Source organism: Polistes dominula, unplaced genomic scaffold (genome assembly GCF_049000335.1).
Source record: "Polistes dominula isolate Pdom_NZ unplaced genomic scaffold, Pdom_raw_medaka contig_33, whole genome shotgun sequence".
Classification (NCBI taxonomy): Eukaryota; Metazoa; Arthropoda; class Insecta; order Hymenoptera; family Vespidae; genus Polistes; species Polistes dominula.
In genome coordinates, this window is record NW_028300998.1 from 5,625,001 (window position 1) to 5,644,095 (window position 19,095).

Sequence of the window (19,095 nt, forward strand, 5' to 3'; positions counted from 1 at the left end):
GAACCAGCACGATTGCAGATATTCCTTAGTTGAATTGATCAAATAATGTTTTACTACAAGAAAAAAAATAATGTCCTCTCTGTGTGTGTTATATGTACGTATATCTATATTTCTTTTTCTTTTTTTCTTACACTCGGTTCGTGTTAATACGTAATGCTATCTTCTTATGCAAATATACAAGGTGAGCAAATAAAATATTTCTAAGCAAATGTAAAGTTTATAAATTCTTTTAAAAATCTATTATTATAAGAATATTTAAAGTTACATTTTTATTTTATTTTTTTTTTTTAAATCATAAAACTGCGAACTAAACTCGAAAAAAAAGTTTCAAATGAAAGATCAGATTAGATTTTGAAAAAGAGTTGGTAAATCGATTTTTAATGCCACCTTGAAACTTTTGGTCCACCTAGAAACTTTAATCTCACCTTATATATATATATATATATATAACTACGAATTGCAGTGAATGAAAGAAAAAGAAATGGTGAAACTTTCTTCTTTCTAATTTCACTGGCGTAGACGTTGCAGTTTCTTTCTCTTGACACACCCAGCAATCATCTAAACTCGCGTGATTGTGATAGAAAAAAAAAAAAAAAAAAAGAATAAACTTACGTCACTCTTTCGCGTTTTTCTTCTTAATGAACAATGCAATTTACAGGTACATCTATTCTTTCAAAGAACATAAGACTGTAATCTCTAAAAAATTATAATAATACTAATAATAGTTCTGCTATTCGATGATTACGAAGACGAAAAGAAAAAAAACATAATCAAAGAGCTTAAAACGAATTTTAAAATTAATATGTTAATTAACTTTATAGAAATATATATATATATATATATATAATGTGTATGTTTGTGTACGTGGATGGATTGAAAAGTTCTGAGCCTAAAAATGAAAAAAAAAACACTTTTATTTGATCGAGAAAACAAAAACATTTGTTTTTATGTTAAGTTTAAAACTTTTCAACCCAGTATACATTGAATATTTTTCGCATTCACAATTCGCGTATAAATAGCACATTAAAACGTAATAATTGTCGATGATACAGGTACGTGATATATTATAATTATAATTATTATTATTTATCAATAATATTAATGCATAAAAAGAGAGATAATATTCGATTAGGAGTTTAATATTTAGTAGGTTTTTGATCGAAGAATACTTGTTCCTTTGTAACTGCACCGTAATTAGAAATTCTAATATTTCTTTCACAGCACGAACACACAATTCCATTTTGAGATAAGAATTTCTTAGAGATCGAAACTTTTTTTAACGGCAGATTATTATTTATTATTATTATATATAATATTATTATTAATATTATTATTATATTTATAATTATATATATATATATATATATACATATATATTTTTTTCTTATTATATATAATATTATTTATAGCATATCTTCGGTGTCTAAATAGAATATATTACGATATTTTATTGTTATTATTAATATTATTACTATTATTATATTTTAGTTTTGTTTGTTCTTTACACTTTTTTTAAAATTCAAATTAAAAAAAAAATAACCGAAAAAAGGTTTCTTCCTTTTTTTTTTCTCTCAATACTATCATAAAATATTATCTAAAATATCACTGTTTCGAATGATTGTATTGTAATCTTGATGTGTCAGATAATTTTTTATTTTTCATTTGATTATATTTTTGTCTTTTTTGTTCGTTATGGCATTTGAGAAGAAGATTGACTGACAATTTTTCAAATATTACCTGAAAGATACACTTACGTACATACATACATTCTTACGTACATACATGCATGCATACGTACATACTTACAAACGAACATACACATAATTTGCCTGTAATTATGGAAAAAAATTCTATAGCATGTAATTCTTGAACTCGTAATCGAACATAATATGTAACCATAGTTAATTATTATTTTGCGAATAAAAGATAAATGTTTTCTGTGTATAGATTTATATATACAGGGTGTTTTATAATTTGTCAGACAAATGTTTATATGAATTCTTTTCATTATATTTATTCCTAAAGTATATCCAACATACTATAAAACACCTTGTATATTATATATATATAGCATATTTGTACAAGAGATTTGCTTATTTCTAATCAAAATAAACTAACAAAAAATAAAATGAAGTTAAATGTTTATAATTAAATCGAGCTTTCATTTAAAATAATAATACACATTTAGCCTCTTGAATATGATATATATCTTTTCATTTTTTTTTTTATACTATTATTGATAATTACTATATGTATATTTACTATATATATATATATTATATATTGTGTATATATATAATATAGAGAGAGTCATTTTTTGAAAAATATATGCACGTGCGCATATGTATGTGTATGTGTATGTGAGTGTACATATATATATATATATATTATATATATAAATATAGATACATTATTATGTAGGCTTTGAGTACGCACGTTTAATTATGGTTATTTTATTTTATTTTATTTTTTTTTCTTTTCTTTTGCAAAATGTAAATTATATATATATACCAGGATGGGTTGAAAAGTATTGAGCCTCGACAAAAAAAAAAACATTCTACGTTAGTTTCAAAACTTTTTTCAATCCACCCAATAGTATATTAAAAGTATATTCTATATATATATATATATAGAAATTTCTTTTTTTTATTATATTTTCTGGCACCTAAATCGAATATTAAATGTTTGAAATATAATTAGAAACGAAACGATATGTTATTATTTTTTCTTGTTTTAATTTAATAATTGTAATATGTCGCCAATGAGATATTTTTATATTATTAAATGGAAATTATTTAAACTAATGTGTTTGAATGATATTTAATCGTAAAATATTTTGTTTCTTCTTCTTTTTTTTTTTTTTAATCTTTTTGATTTCTTTTTTTTAATGTAAACGAGTATATGAAATAATAAAATAATACTTTGTTATATTATTTTTCTCTTCTTGTTTAACTTACAAAAATCTATCATTGGAAAAAAAGAAAAGGAATAATACTTGCAGAGAAAGAGGTTACTGTATTACGCGTTCAACTATATAGAAATTTCATAGCAAAACTTGTGCTCTACGTACATACCGTTTTATCCACATTTACATTGTATATTGTGATAGTAAAATTTTCGGTGTTACTTTGGGGGTGAACACATCGGGTCAGGCGTTACACCAAGCCAAGACCACCTTTTTAAACGGTACGAAAATCGCACGATCTGGTTCACTGTTAACATACAAATTCATAAAGTTAGATCAATAGAATATCTTTTTTAATTTTTAATATAGATAATTATTACGAAATTAATTAAAAATCACTAATTGTCAGTAAGTCAAAAGTTTCTACAATTATTTTTGTCTTTTTACTCTTTTTCATGAAAACTTTTAGCTTTTTTGGATCATAAAAAGAAGTTTATAAAACAGCTAGTTTAAAAAGTTATACTAAGATGTAATTAATTTGTAAAGTTTGTTGTATTAAATATTTTTTTTTACGGATTTTTGATTAATCTTGTATATAATAATCGAAAATTGGTACTCTAAAGAAATCAATATTACAATAATTGTTTACATAAGTATATTAATAATTTCAAACAAAATTAAAATAATAATAAATATGGAATATTCTTAAAATAGCAAATTTACAAAAGTTCAAAATTGTTTATAAAATATTTTAGAAATTAGTAAAATATTGTTAAAACATCTAAGAAACTTTTGAGATTTATTCCGTATAATATTTGAACTATTTTTTAATAAATTAATGTCTTAATAATTCTAACAAATATATGTTATAAATCATTTTGAAGCAAATAAATAAAATTCAACATAAAGTAATGTAGAAAATGAGCTGTTTGTTAAGAAATGTTCATTTTATAGTTTCTGGTTTGGAAGTATCGATAGATAGAAAAAGAGAGAGAGAGAGAATTGTGGTCGATCGATCGTTTATGTATGTGAGTATAAATTCTAACTCGAGATCAAAATCTGAGGAGGCGCACTTTCAGGGACGTTGATGATGGTCACGCGAACATCGTCGTTGCGTTTCGAGTGATTTTCGTATAAGCTCCTGTAATGCCTGCACGAGGTATTTCTCACGACAAAGATTCACGCGACAAGTTTCCTGCAATTTTATGAGACATTATTTATCCATCTAATCGACGATAATTCTTGCCACATCTATACTCAGATTAAATATAGAATAATCTCATTTCTATTTTTAGTAGAACAACAATAACAACAACAAAAAACACACACGACGCACTTGAAATTTAATTAAATTTAATGTACAATTATTAAAGAAATGATTAACTTAATTATGATTTAATAATAATGAAATTCAGGTACTTGGATTGGATCAAATTTAAACAATGATATAATTCCAATAATAAAGAAAAAAAAACATTGAAATAAAATCAGAATTAATTCCATAAAAAATGATGGTGTTTTAAAATAATTCATAATATCAAATGTGTGAAAAATAATTTGAATTAACAGATATTTTAGTATTTCAATATTATCCTTACAAGTTAAATTAATACATACGCCAATGTATTTGCGTATGCATATGCACGTTCAACTTAGCGAGTAAAATAACGACAAGACGAAGAGAGGCAAGAAGAGAAGAGAAGAGAAGAGAAGAGAAGAGAAGAGAAGAGAAGAGAAGAGAAGAGAAGAGAAGAGAAGAGAAGAGAAGAGAGAGAGAGAAAAAGTATATATGTACAAGGCGAGGCCCGTTGAAGGAGGTATAGCGAGGGGTTTATCGCGAACAGAATTGCTTTTGTCACGCAGCTCGTACTACGGCCCATTACCTCAAAAAACATTATGCAATTACGAAATTAAATACATCGGACCATTGGTAGGGCATTTTTTTTCTTTTCTTCCTAAGGATAACACATTTACTTTGACCAAGTCTCGACTCTCTTTCTGTTTCCTTCAAAACCGATTCAAAACTAAAACTTCATTTTTTTAAATTATTTTTTTTTTTTACAAAAATAATAATACGTTTTAAAAACTCTTCATATCGTATCAGTTGTAGTTTGAAATTTTATGTATTTCTATAAAATATAAAAAAAAAATATAATATAATAGCACAGCACACACAACACTTACCAATCGAAAAATCTTCTACCATGAAATGTGCCATCGGAGGAACCAGTGACGTTTGGTAATTCAACACCAACATGAGAATCCTCTCGACCAGGAACTGGACCAACGTATCGGACACGACCTTGAAGGACTCTTCCTTCCGGTGATATTACTTTGACAAGATGATCTAATTTCAGATCTCTTGGTATCTATCAAATAAAATATATTCTTAATGATTGTCATATACAAATAGAGACATGGTAGGTCCCAAAAGTTTCTACAATTGTAATTTTATAATCTAAAAAGAAAAAACTGTTGTGAAAAGAAAATGTAAGCAATTAATTCTTGAAATGATTTAAAATCTTTTGAGCTTTCATACGATAAGCGCGCTCCGGGGTTGAATATTATTAATAAATTATTAATCATTTGACCAATATAATAAGGTTTTAGAAAATTTTCTTGTTTTGTGTTATTTATTCAAATCAGGTCATTCACCTTTGGCAGGTAGGGTCTCGCATCCTGAGGGGGAGTCCATTCGCGTGCAAGATCAGGTTCGGAGTGCCTTCGAGTTCTTCTCCTCCTGGCTGCTATTTGTCTGTTCCAATAATCCGTACTAGCACTGGTACTCGAAATGGTCAGCATAGAATCAATACTTCGACGCAAATAATCCTCCGCCTCGTCTATCAGAGATTCCGTTGAATCTCCGCTATTGTCACCGGCACCTACTATGTCTGAGCGCAAGTTAGGTAAACTGCCACGCGTCATTGGACACTCTGAAATGTAGAAATACGAGAGCTTCGTTTAAATGTAATAACTTTCTTTTTGTTAGAGGATTAACAAAGGAAGAAGTTTACGTAATATCCTTTCAAACGTATCCAAACGATTAACTTGTATCTCGAATTATATTTAACTTTCAAACTATATTATATTTATTTAATCCTTTATCAAGTTTTTTCTTTTAGAAGAGATAGTTCTTTTTAGACAGCAAGCAAATTTATAAATGTTTGCGTAAGCACAAATACTGAGAACAAAATAATATTGAATGTAGCAATTAATACGGTGCTTTTAAAAAGAATCAAAAATGTAGTATTTATTTATAAAATAATCGTAAATCTGTTATTCTTCGAAAAATAACGTTGCTATTATTTTTGATGACTTTTATTCATATTTCAAGTAACCACCGAATTCCTTGACGAATGAATTTATTATCAATGCAACGAGAATTAATTGCTGCATTTGACAAGTTGTAATCAACAATATTTCGATTAGAATGAACAGAATAAAAAAGAAAAATATCTCGTAGAAATTTGTGCATTTTCTTTTTTTTTGTTGTTTTTTTTTTACCTTGAAAAGTGACTTTCGAGCGTGTTCTCTTTGGTACATTCTTCGATGATCTCGAAGTTGCAGGAGGATGAACATGAGTTGGAGAAGATGGCATAGATGACCAAGTTGGTCTAGGTGTAGAAGTAGCAACAGGAACTCTCCATGCATCGAAAGAAGTTGCTGTTGTTCTCCAAGAGTGTCTCCTTGGTGGACCACTGACGACTTCTAATCCTGGCGATGGTATCGAGCTCAAGGAACCTCGGTATCTCGAGGAATAGAGATCAGCCGACAAACGACAATCGCAAGGACTTGGTAAAGTCGTTCCTAGGTTACAACGAGGCCAATAACCTGCTGGTGATCCTAAAGATTCGCGACGATGTACTTCCGGTGTACGGTGTCCACATCCTCGAGATCCTAAACAAGTCTGGAACACGTTGATATTTTTCTAAAGAAAATTAGACAAATCAGTTTTGTTTTGGTTTTTTTTTATATGAAATTATTTGATTTTATATATTGTAGAAACATCAAATAGGCTAATCAATTTTTATCAATATTTGATGTTGTATAAAGTAAAATTTATATTTATATTTATATATATATACGATATGAAAGTAATGAAGATACTTACATGTATTATTTATACAATCATCTACGAATAATTAATTCTTTCATGAATGAAATTAAAATATCGAAGAATATAAATCATTTAATCGTTACGTTTATTTTTAAATGATCCAACAACTCTATACATTCGTATAATCCTAAACGTATATTATTCTCATATAGAGACATCGAGACTTACTTAGTCGGAAAAACACGACTCTAGTTAATTTTTCTCACGTTCTCTCATGGACGTTGATGTAAACGTAGTTAAAATGCATCCGCGGGTAGATGGGAAGAGACCATAACTCGAAGTAAGGTATATACGATGCAATTAGTCATCATCTGAGACTTAGATAGGTCAAAGCAAGATAGATATATATTGAAAAAGAGAGAAAAGAAATAGGAAAGATCACTATAATAGCGTGTTCATAGATGTAAAGCAAAACCGCGTTAGAATAGTTCCATTCGTTGGTGGCCTTCTGGATGCACACAGTGAGCATTATTGTGCGTGCATACTACTAGCACACGTTGAATTAATCAAGCTGTTATTACGCCGACTGCCGTCCGTTTCTCTTCTCTTCTCTTCTCTTCTCTTCGTACACCGCCAACATCTACTCTATTACAAGACTTACGACATCAAGCAAACACGTGTCAGGGTTATATCTTTGCGCAATAACTTTAAGAGAATGAGTTCCGCGAAAATCATCTCCAAAAACGCTAAAAACCGGAGGCGCTGTACATTGTTACCAATTTTTTCTTCTTTTGAAAAAATACAAAAAAAAAAGGAAATTCTTTTCACTTTTGTATTTTGTCTTTTTTTTTTTTTTGTATATTTTACCTGTGCATGAGGATCGTGACAAAGATGATCAGCACTTCTTGACAATTCTGGTACCATGCTGGTGAAACTGATGTCCGAGAGTAAAACTCGTCTTGCTTCGCGTGTCTTGTCAGACAACCTTAGCCTTCCGGATACACCAGTCGGCAATGCGAATTTACTTGGAAGCGTTGTAAACGTGTGAGCCACTTTATGTGCGAGATAACTTTCCGAACGCCATTGTGCCGGGAGGGCCGAAATGTCGGTTTGTGCTCCTGACTCACGTTTGGCACCACTACTACGATCCATTACAGGACGAAGAGGTGCTGAACTTTTTCTTCTACCACCAGCCAAAGCTTCCCGATGTATTATTGGCCTGTAATTATCCAACGTGTAATCATGTCAATCATTTCTTTACCACTTTCAAATTACATATTTTTCTTAATTAAAGAAATCAAAAAATATATTTGAAATGATGATGATGATGATGATGATGATAATAATAGTAATAACAATGATGATAATGATGATGATGATGATGATGATTATGATGATGATGATGATGATGATGATGATGATGATGATGATGATGATGATGATGATGATAATAATAGTAATAACAATGATGATAATGATGATGATGATGATGAAAACGATGTTGATAGAGATTATTTTTTTATTACATATATTAAAACAGAAACAAGGTTAGTATCTATAATCGACATTATTGTAAGAGGAAAAATTTAATAACACGATATAACACGTTGCTCGTTTTATAATCTATGCACTATATTATATGGGTTACTGTAGCAAAGTTATTTTTGTTCTTGCATCAACGTTCTTCTCCGAGTAAAAGTGTATACGTTTTATTAACAACGATAGGACCCTTATAAATCATAAATAAATATCATATAATTACTTTTTCAACATTGTCAGAGAATTTATTGGTACATTGACCCTTTTCATCTTGTAAGAATTTTTTATTAATTGGTTAAATATATTTTGACGTTATTACGCCAATGAAATTTGTCGTTTGTAACTTATACTACTTATAACCGCCAACAGGGGAGTACATTTTAAATACACTTATCTAGCTGGCTCGTTGAGAGAGAGAGAGAGAGAGTACCGTCAGCGTTAGCATCCATTGGTACGTAAAAACAAAGCCTCTTCAAAACGAGCGAGAACACTTTACGATCGGCAAGTGACTAATTACGTTCCCTTATGTGTGTATCTATCTGTGTATATGTGGAATACGTAATGTATGCAAACACTAACAGGAAGGCCTATTTTCTGAAGTAGTGAGGTAGAACGGTAAAGAAGAGTAATGGATGTAGTTAGAACAAATAATGTAAATATAAAACATACTACGTTTCTAAGAGCCAAACGATTATCACTTAATATCGTAAACTTTAATATTCGTTTGTTCAAATGAATTATAAATGAATGAGTAAATTAAAAAAACAAACAAAATAACATAACAATAATATTTCTAATTATTTGACCAAACGCATAAAAAATAAACATTTTTAATTCGTATCAAAATGTGTTGTCTGCGTATTTTGTTGAAACTTTCCAAAGACAATTCAATGGATATAATTAAAAATATGTAAAATACCTGTAAGCAGTCGGAGGTGCAGCCAAAGTGTTTCTTCTAGTTGCATGCCTAGTTGAATGTTCAGGTTCCTCCAGTACACCACACTTGCTGATGTCAGTTTCAACAAGAACGGAACATTGAGACCACATCTTGTTTAGTCTGGTACTAGAACTCTCGTCAAATCGATCGACGCTTTCTTCCCGATCGATACTGGAGCTTTGAGATGAGACTGCTTCTTCAACAGAGCTGGTCTTATCACCGTTACAAACAAGAGACTCTCCTTCGGAAGATTTGGTATATTTTAGAAGTGCCGGTTGCCCAGCGGGATTTGGTTGCTGCCAAGCATCAGTTTCTGTTATGGAAACGAGATCTTCTTGAAGTCCTAAATCCCTACACGTATCATCTGTCGTAAATATTAACTCTATGTCATCGAGTTCCTCAGAATCATTTTCAGATTGATCATTTAATTTCCCTTGTTCACCCGATTGACTCTGTTGCCTATGCTGATGTTGCTGCTGTTGCTGTTGTTGCTGTTGTTGTTGTTGCTGATGTTGCTGTTGTTGACTTTGTTGTTGCACAGATCTTTGCTGCGGCGGCGACTGTGGTTCAGGATTATCACTGAAGACAGAATTATCACCGTCGGAAACAGATCTAAGGCTCAAATCTTCACTATCTTTTTCCGGTAAATCAAGACGATCTATTACAACAGAACCATCGTTATCGTCCTGACCATCGTCCTGAACATCATCCTCGCAAATATCTTCTTGACTCTCTTTAGACAGCACTGATATTAAACGACTGGTACCGGACTCTTCCTGACCTAGACTACATCTAGATTGTATTCCATCCCTTGAGGAATGCTGTTGATGTTGTTCTTCTATTTGTTGTTGTTGTTGTTGTTGAGTTATTGTTTCCGATGATAAGGATGGAAACTCAGGACGAGCACGGCGTATTACCGATGCACTACCAGTTTGAATTTCAAAACTGGAGCTACCGATACTTCGCCGGGTCGCACTCGTTCTGATCGTTTCTGACGTCTCGTCGACGACAATTTTATTCCCTGACGCATCCATCGTGGCGCTAGCCGTGTCTGCTGCTGCTGATGATGATTGCCTATAACAAACGCGTGCAACGTTATTCTTTTAAATTGATATGAGTCAAATAGAAGATAAAAAAAAAGAGTTTACTAAGTTCTCACCATAATTTCTAAAACTTATTGATCATTTTCTAGGAACGAACGAACCGTTTGCACGTAGAAAATAAAAGAAAAAAAGTACAAACGGATAATTTGACGTTTCCTCTACGCTTATGAAGAAAAAATAAAAAAAAAAAAAGTTCGTTAAATTTGAAAAGGTTTAGCAACAATAATGAAATTGCCTATTTAACGAGCGTTAACCAACTCAGCGATGTTTTTACTATGGGTTCGTTGATAGAGGCAAACTCCTTTTGTATAACTCCAAAGGAAAACTCGTAAATAAGGCTAAGCGCTTCCAGCTTCCAGTAGGTTGCACGTAACGAGTTTGCGAGCGTATCGTTAAAACGTGTTATCGGTAAGAATAAGTAGACAAAACAAACAAATGATGAGAAGAATAAAAAAGGAAAATAGAAATGTAGGATAATTTGTAGTCCCTCGTAAAAATTCATTGGCTTTTCTTTTATCGTTCATACCAAAAGTATGCGTGCGTATTCGTTGAAAAACAAAAATAATACTACATGTATAGATATTAATTGTATACGTCTATTTTTATCTATAATTTGTTAGATAAAATAATATCATATTTTTGTCATATTAAATATGATATTTGTAAATCCGGTCAATCCATAAATTTAATTTACAAGAAACTGTAGAATACCTGGCCAGAGATCTACATTTTTTGAAATGTACAATGAATATTCTCATGGACTATTACAAGTGTGTGCAAAGTTTGAAAATAATTTGAGTCTCTCGTAAATGGTCCCTGTTCTTGCAAGTAAATTATTTTACACTTTCAAAAGGTTTCTAGACGATATTAATTAGAAATTAATTATTCTTTTTTTTTTTAAACTTTTAGGCCATATTTGTTTTCAGATTGCAAACAAATTGCTTTTGTATATACGTCAAGTAATAACATATTTGTAATAATCAAAATTACATGTAAATATTGTAATATTTATAAAGTTGAATGATAATATTAATAGTTCATTCGTATTGGTAGAAAGTATATAAGAAATTTTTTTAGTGTGAGAAAAAATTCAATGACCTAGTGAAAAGAAGAGTACGAGACGAAGTAATTAGTCAATTAACAGTGTCAGAGGTCTTACGAAACTCACTCGGTAGGGTCTTCTACTTGAAGTGGAACGAAACGAGGCTGGTGCGACGGCGGCTGTGGACTCGTAGCAGCATCGTTGGAAAAGTCGGTACTTCTGCTAAGGATCTTACGTCTTAGAACGTGGTTCTCCAGGGCTAACCTTTCAACCACCTCGACGTATTTTTCCTCGGAAAATTCACCAACGCTTTCCTTCAATCGACGTAGTTCTTCGCGCGATGAATCCAATGCGGATCGCAATGATATAACCGTCTAAAATTTATATCAAAATGATGTTTTTTAATTTTAAATAATATCATATATACATCTAATTTTTTATTAACATAATAAATAGACTAAAACTATGTTAAATAAAATACAATTTTCAGTATTTCATATTGAACAGAATTTGATATTTATTATTGAAAATATGATACTAAATTCTATCGTATATATTATAATTGTATAATTTATTGAAATAGAAAATATTGCGAATTTATTGACCAATTCAATCATATTATTATTGCATTACTTATTCGAATAGAGAATATTGTATATTTTGATATAACTTATTTAATTATTTTAACATAAAATGATTCAAAAATTAAGATATATAAAGTATGAGATTAAAACGGTATCAGCATATTCTATGTATAAAACCAAAAATCAAATATATTACATATTAACCCAACCCAATACATAAATGAATTACTAATTATGATAATTATATAAATAAAAACTATTTTTAAATAATAAACAATTGTATACTTCTTATGGCAATGAATGCAAGAATAATACAATAAAAACATTTATGACTCATTGTCGGATCAAATTATCGGTTCATATTTGATCAAAAAAATATGTATTGTATTGGCATAAACTTGTTTGTTCTTGGCTATGCGTAAAATTTGCAAAAAAACTGTTTTGACAACGTCTGGTGAAATTTATTCTGAAAGATTAATTGCGAACTTAAAAAACGTAAGTTTTCTATTCAAAAGGAATGAAAATATTTAAACGATTTTTACTTGTGAAGAAATCTTCTAGATTAATCTGGTATGAGTTCCTTTAAAAGCAATAGTGAGAATAATAGAATCTGAAGAAATTTCAAGGATACTCCGTTCTAGGACGAAGATAAATTTATTCCACAGTTCGATCGACGTTATTGACAATATTTTTTCCTTTAAAGAAATGATCATGCAAAACGCAGGAGAAAAGCATTTTGCCTTATCGATTAAATATAATTTCAAGTACGTACAACCATTGCGTTCTTTGCTTTTAACTGATTTGCCAAAGAAACATCGCAAAATGTTACGATTCGTGCTCCAATTGTGGTTGAATATCCCGAACGAGGTCGACTCATTAAAATGTTAACATATTTATCTAATACAAATGAATTCAATTTTTATTCGTTATAATTACTTTATATTCTTTTTCAGTTTTATCTCTTCCTCCGTCACTTTTTTTCTTCTTTCAAAACTCATTGCATTCAATTTAATTATAACGTTTCGAAAATAAATTATATATTTTATTTAAAAAATTGTTTTAAATAGTATACCTAGACATAAAAAAAATATACATAAAATTGAAAACAACTTAAAATTTATAATTTCATGAAAATATGTGATTCAATAACGAACAGGTGAAAATGTAGACAAACTAATGCACACACATAAATGAAAACAAAACAAAAACTAGAAAATTCTATTCTAATTAATCTAAACAATCGTACAGATATATAGTTTAATTGTTCATTAAATTAAAAAAGAAAAGTATTAATAGAATAATAATAATAAAAAAAAAAATACAAAAAAAATAAGAAAGTTATACACGTAACGATAAAATAATCGTGTTGTTAGGCACATGCCTCGTGAGGATATACTGAGAATTAATTAAAGGTATGTAATAAAAGAGCAGAACGAAAAAGTAGAGAAGGGTGGAGCGAGAAGAGAAGGAGGAGGAGAAAGGGTTGGTATACAGTTTTCTGGTATTATATTTTGAAGCAAATATTTCGCGGTACGATGTTCGTTGATTATTATTTCTCGATTTAATTCGCGCGTGTGTCCCTAATGACGACTACTGCTCGGCCAATCGTGGTTGGTGGTTCCTAAGTACTTACTTTCATAGCAAAAGAATTGCTATTGCTGCTGTTGTTGTTGCTATTTGCTTGAGGAAACTCGAATCAAACTTACACCGTCATTATCCGCGACCATTAAACGCATAGTACTGAAATCCGCGAAACTTAACTTTCGAAATGGCAAGACTCGCAAACCTATTTGAAATTAAGCGAAATACAAACCTGACGAACAGTTAACTTGTCGTTAAGTCGTGATCTTTCCATTAACTATCCCCTAATTTGACTCCTTCATTTCTCTGTAATAAGTTCTGGAAAGTACGTAAATTCTGAAAAGTTGATAGGAATGCCCAATGCCCAATAAGTTTAGCATGGATAAGTTTCAGAACTTATCAACTTTTCAGAACCTACGAACTGTTCAGAACCTATGTACTTTTCAGAACCTACGAACTTTTCAGAACCTACGAACTGTTCAAAATCTACGAACAAAAGTTCGAACAAAAGTCTGAAAACAAAACATACGAACTTTTCAGAACCTAAAAAATAAAAAATATTAAGAAGCAAGAAAATGGTTTCCGAAATATTTGAGTGTAAGAGTAGTGAAATCCGTCGAACTGAAAAAAAATCGAGTGAACTTTTACTGGACAAATTTTCAAACTTATTGTTCTCCGAAAGAAAAAAAGTTTTGTATGAACAAATTTAATTCTACATTTTAGACTTTCATGTAGACTCACTGCGGAATCCTGTACCATTGTAAAATCTTGCTCGTTTGTACCATCAGTAACAAGACACCCTGTATATGTACAGGATATAAAGTAACAGATTTGTGAGGAGAAATATTAAGTATCCGATTTAATTTTGCTCTTAATAATAATAATACTAATAATAATAATAATAATAATAATAGTAATTCTGTATCACATCTCCTATACTAACATTATTAAAATATTCTAACTTGAATTTAAAATACCGACCACCCATTTAATAATAATAACTGTTTTAAAATGAAAAAAAAATACAGGGTAGGTAATTATTTGTAATTTTCTATACGAGGTCTGGTATCTTTTAACGAGATTAATACGTTCGAAACTTACATTTTTTATTCGCAGAAATGGATTCGTGGGAAAATCCAATCGAATCGAATCAGAATCAGAATCGTCCATGTAAAAATGATATCCTAACTACATAACGGAACAAGAGTCAATCTGGCAAGACAAGAGTCCGCTAGAAAAGTGAGTAGTAAATTAGCACGCTATTGGCCGGAAAAAGCGAACTACTTTATTTCCCTCGACGAATAGAAGTCGATTGCTTAATTGCCGGGAAACGATAAGTTATAATTATCCTTAACACGAAAGAAGAAATAGATATATATAAAGAAAAAAATATTAAAAAAAGAATAGAATAACATAATTCTAACATAATCACGTTTACTGGAAATTTCTAATTCGTTTCAATTTAAATTAAGTTATTATTGGTCGGAAATTATTCAGGAACCTAGCAATCGTCAGAATGACTACGAATTAACTAAATATATTAATCTCATAATTTTAGAATCCATATTTAACAAAAAATTACCAATTCATAGGATAGCTCTCTTGTATTATACGATTTTAAAATAGTAAGATTGTTATTTCAATCTATTTTTATAAATTGAAATAACATTTTTAATAATATCGATAACGCTACACTAAGAAAACATTACAAAAATTAATTTTTATTTTGAAATTCAAATCTTTAAACTGAATTAACTTATAATTTTAGATCATCAAGGGTTGATAATTTCTTGCATAAAATCCAATTGATTACAAAATTATATATTATAATTATGACGATGGACTAATTATAAATAAAATAATTAAAAAATTTATGTTATGATTTATTAATTAATATAGATAATTGTAATATAAAATTAAGTTTATAATCCAGTCCACTGACACCATTACCGAATATATATATATATATATATATATATATATATATATATATATATATATATATATATATATGAACGTAGAATAAAAAATATTATCAGAAAAGAATAAAAGATAAGAAATAAAAAAAATACCTGATGCAGAGCTCTCACGACGTCCAATCCGGAGATTCCCGGGGATGGCAGGGTGAGCTGCAGCCCCTGGTGATGAGACGACGCTCGACCGGTTTCAGCTTCCATACCTCCTCCTCCTTCTCCACCTCTTCCTCCTCCAACACTAGCACCACCTTCTTAACCACCTTCACATTCACCTCTTCTTCCCTCACTGTTTCCTTCTTTTCCTTTTTCTCTTCCTCTTTCTCCTCCGCCTCCACCACCTCCCCGCCCAATGTTTCGAGCCAACTTTTGACACCGGCACAGAACATGCCGAATCCTCTTTTGTCCCTCTACTGTCGCGCGTTCCACTTTCTCCTAACACTTTGGATTACTATTATTTTTCAAATAGTCTTTTTTTCAACGAGTACCGTCCGATTAACGAACAATTAATACTGCGCTACAATTTATTAATAGTCTTTCATAAATCACTTTTGTATATTTTTCTTATAAAAAAAAAAAGAAAAGAAACAAAACTCTAGAGATTTATCTCTTTTCCCGTTTGTATTTATTATTAATATCTTCGTTTATATTTATCTTCGATCCATACGGGATTGGTGCAACACAACATTGCTGTCTCTTTCTTTTTGAACATCCACTTCATTCAAGTACCTTTTCTATCCCAAAAATGTTGATACGACATTATTGCCTCTCTCCCTGCTGAGGTGAAAGAAAAAAGAGAAGATAAAAAAAGAAAAGTAAGGACATCTTTCAATAAGGCCGATTCAGGGATTGGAAAGGTCAACGCTAAACGTAAATAACACGGTATAAACAGGTGTGTTTTCATAAGGGAGAATTTAACGCGCATATCTCTACCGTTCCTACCGCCCTTCGGCGTTTCATCGATAAAAAAAACGTCACCAATTGTGTCCCACCTTTTTCCGAGTTTCTCAATGTGTGTACGCATTCACTGAAAGTCCCTTCTTTTCTTTTTTTTTGTTTTTTTTTTGTTTGGTTTAATGTACACACTCTTTTTCTTTTTTTCTTTTTTTTGCTATCGTCACTTTCCCTTCATACTAACGAAAGCTTTTTTGCACCCGCTATGTAGCAAGTACTGTGCACATGCACAACACACACACACTCACACAAACATACATCTATCACTCTTTCTATCTAACAAGTGCCGCTTACACGCGCGAAACGCGCATTAATACATCGAAGTGTATCAATGCGCACATTCTGCGCGTGATTACTACGCGTCAATGTCTGATTGTGTGTAGCGCGGATTAAAGCCATCCAATGAGATACGGGATATTTTATGCGCTTTATTCCAAGCTCTCAGCTTTAAATCGTCGAGGAATCGTGTGTTTAAGTGTGTTTCAAGGAATTTAAGAAAATAATACAAATAAAGACGTTAAAAATGTAGATAAACGTCGTTAATGTAACACGGATTCTTTCTTTAAATGGAATAGGGATAATAAAAAAAAGTCAAACACGTATCAACTTAGTCGAATCTTTTGAAACGGGATAAAAAGTATCCTTCGGGGAAAAGAACAGCAACTCTTTTTCTTCCCAAATTTGAGCGCGTAGTTGAACGCGGATTTAAAATTAAGCGAAAAAATATATGAAATATGAGACAAAAAAATGAGAAAACTTTAATGATCGGTATAATTATAATCTTTGATATTTTTCTTCAAGACGCTCTCTGTCATATTAGTTTTTTCTATTTTATTTTTTTTTTAAATATATTTTTAAAAATAATTTCATTCTACTAAACTTGTTCACGTTACAATTCAATTTTGATTTAACTTACAAAAAAGTATCAGCTTTTAGTAATAATTGTGATGTCCTCTCTAAGATAGAAAGCAAATACGAGATGATGAAAGAACTTATTCCCCGCACAATGTTATGATGTTATTATATACCATACGGGTTCAGATCCCTCTCTCTCTCTCTTTCTCTTTCTCTCTCGTTCTTTCTTCATTCACTCGGTCAACTTTAGTTTTACTTAGTGGGGGATCATCGTTTAGGAAAAGGCGACGTTCTTCATCGAAATTTGGACGAGCAAGGAACGAAGGATTGTCGTCGTTTTGACGGGACAACGATACCGATCGATACGCAACAGAATTCCTTCGACAGCATCATCGTCCTCCTCCTCGTCGATCCTTATACATACATAAATGCATATGTACGTACGTATCTACATACATATATAAGTATTTGTCGTCCTAATCTAGATCGTCGTTGTCGTCGAACCGAAGCACCGCTAGAAATACAAAAACGTTCGACGCGTTTTCGTTTACGCGGAATCTTTTTTCACACTCTCTCTCTCTCTCCCTCTCTCTCTCTCTTTCTTTCTCACACTCTTTTTCTATATTTCTATATAAGAGAATTATTGTGTTTAATACCGAGACTCGATTACTTTCTTAAATCGTTTAAGAATCGTCACCAATCATTCAGAATTCTTCTCCTCCTTAGCATCCGTCCCGTCCTTTTCTCCGCATTTACGGATAATCTTCTCTTAACAAGTTCCTACTTGTTCTCACACTACTGCGATTCTACTACGACACTCTATTCCCCCGTATTTCTTTTGTTCCGGTTAAGTCCCTTTTTCTATTATCCCCAGTCCCTTATTCTTATCTTTTTTTTTCTTTTTTCCCTTTTTTTTAAATCTTATTCAAGATAACGCCCTTTTTCGGTAATACGAGAAACCCTTTAATGTCTCTTAGAACTTGCTATTTGATTCTCATTCGACGACTCCTCCTTCCCCGAGGCCGACGCCGTTTTACGTACTTACGCACCCACGAGTGTCAACGATATAGCTCCAGACCTGTCACTTGCCCCTTTAATGCAGACGACGCGACGGGGCAAAGATACACAAGCGATTACGCAGTGCTACCAACGTTACGTCATACGAGGTCCGTCGCTCCCGACCTCCTCGGTTAACTTCGGTTCACGAATACTACTATGAGATGAGGCCTCGTGTATGTTCGGAAAATTTCGATAATGCGCCAAAATTCGACTGTTTTTAAACGTTCTACAATAATCTCAAACATTTCGATGATTATTTTGATTTAATTATCAAACGATGTTTCATTTATTTTCAATAATATTTTGATCATTTAATGCTTTGTTTTATATCATATAATTGATTGTCGTAAGTATATTTTATTAAATCTTTCGAAGTTATCGTTTTTCTTTTTTATTGTCATTTGAATTTGGCGCTGAAACTAAATATAACGTAATCAAGTATATTGACCAATGACCGTTAATGTCCTTCGCGCGTCGTCGCATGTCGACGGAATCACAAAGTATTA

The 19,095-nt window shown here is 31.1% G+C and overlaps 2 protein-coding genes and 1 long non-coding RNA gene across 13 annotated transcripts in view; 1 reads left to right on the forward strand and 2 right to left on the reverse strand.

Annotated features, from left to right (window-relative positions):
• Positions 1–3,211, reverse strand: part of LOC107065832 (TD and POZ domain-containing protein 2) — a 25,430-nt gene extending 22,219 nt beyond the window's left edge. The window contains exon 1 of the mRNA XM_015319906.2: positions 3,075–3,211. The gene's annotated coding sequence lies outside the window, so the exon portion shown is untranslated. The remainder of the gene's footprint in view (positions 1–3,074) is intronic.
• Positions 1–18,693, reverse strand: part of LOC107065775 (uncharacterized) — a 21,672-nt gene extending 2,979 nt beyond the window's left edge. Inside the window, exons 1-9 of one of the 11 annotated variants that reach the window (XM_015319780.2) lie at positions 18,572–18,693; positions 15,821–16,498; positions 11,710–11,957; positions 9,421–10,512; positions 7,830–8,181; positions 6,410–6,833; positions 5,561–5,838; positions 5,090–5,274; positions 1–3,212 (exon numbers count right to left, since the gene is read on the reverse strand). The exon at positions 1–3,212 is cut by the window's left edge and continues 2,979 nt beyond it. In XM_015319780.2, coding sequence (XP_015175266.1) covers positions 3,149–3,212; positions 5,090–5,274; positions 5,561–5,838; positions 6,410–6,833; positions 7,830–8,181; positions 9,421–10,512; positions 11,710–11,957; positions 15,821–15,925 — 2,748 coding nt within the window. In that variant the 5' untranslated portion in view covers positions 15,926–16,498; positions 18,572–18,693 and the 3' untranslated portion in view covers positions 1–3,148. Of the gene's footprint in view, positions 3,213–5,089; positions 5,275–5,560; positions 5,839–6,409; positions 6,834–7,829; positions 8,182–9,420; positions 10,513–11,709; positions 11,958–15,820; positions 16,499–17,591; positions 17,967–17,986 lie in introns of those variants that run through there. The other 10 variants (XM_015319808.2, XM_015319801.2, XM_089173708.1 and 7 more) reach the window with 10 other exon arrangements.
• On the forward strand, positions 8,188–9,274 carry LOC149032279 (uncharacterized). Its single transcript, XR_016176961.1, has 2 exons — positions 8,188–8,774; positions 8,871–9,274. It is a non-coding gene; the product is annotated as an uncharacterized LOC149032279 (long non-coding RNA).
• Positions 18,694–19,095: the final 402 nt, after the last annotated feature.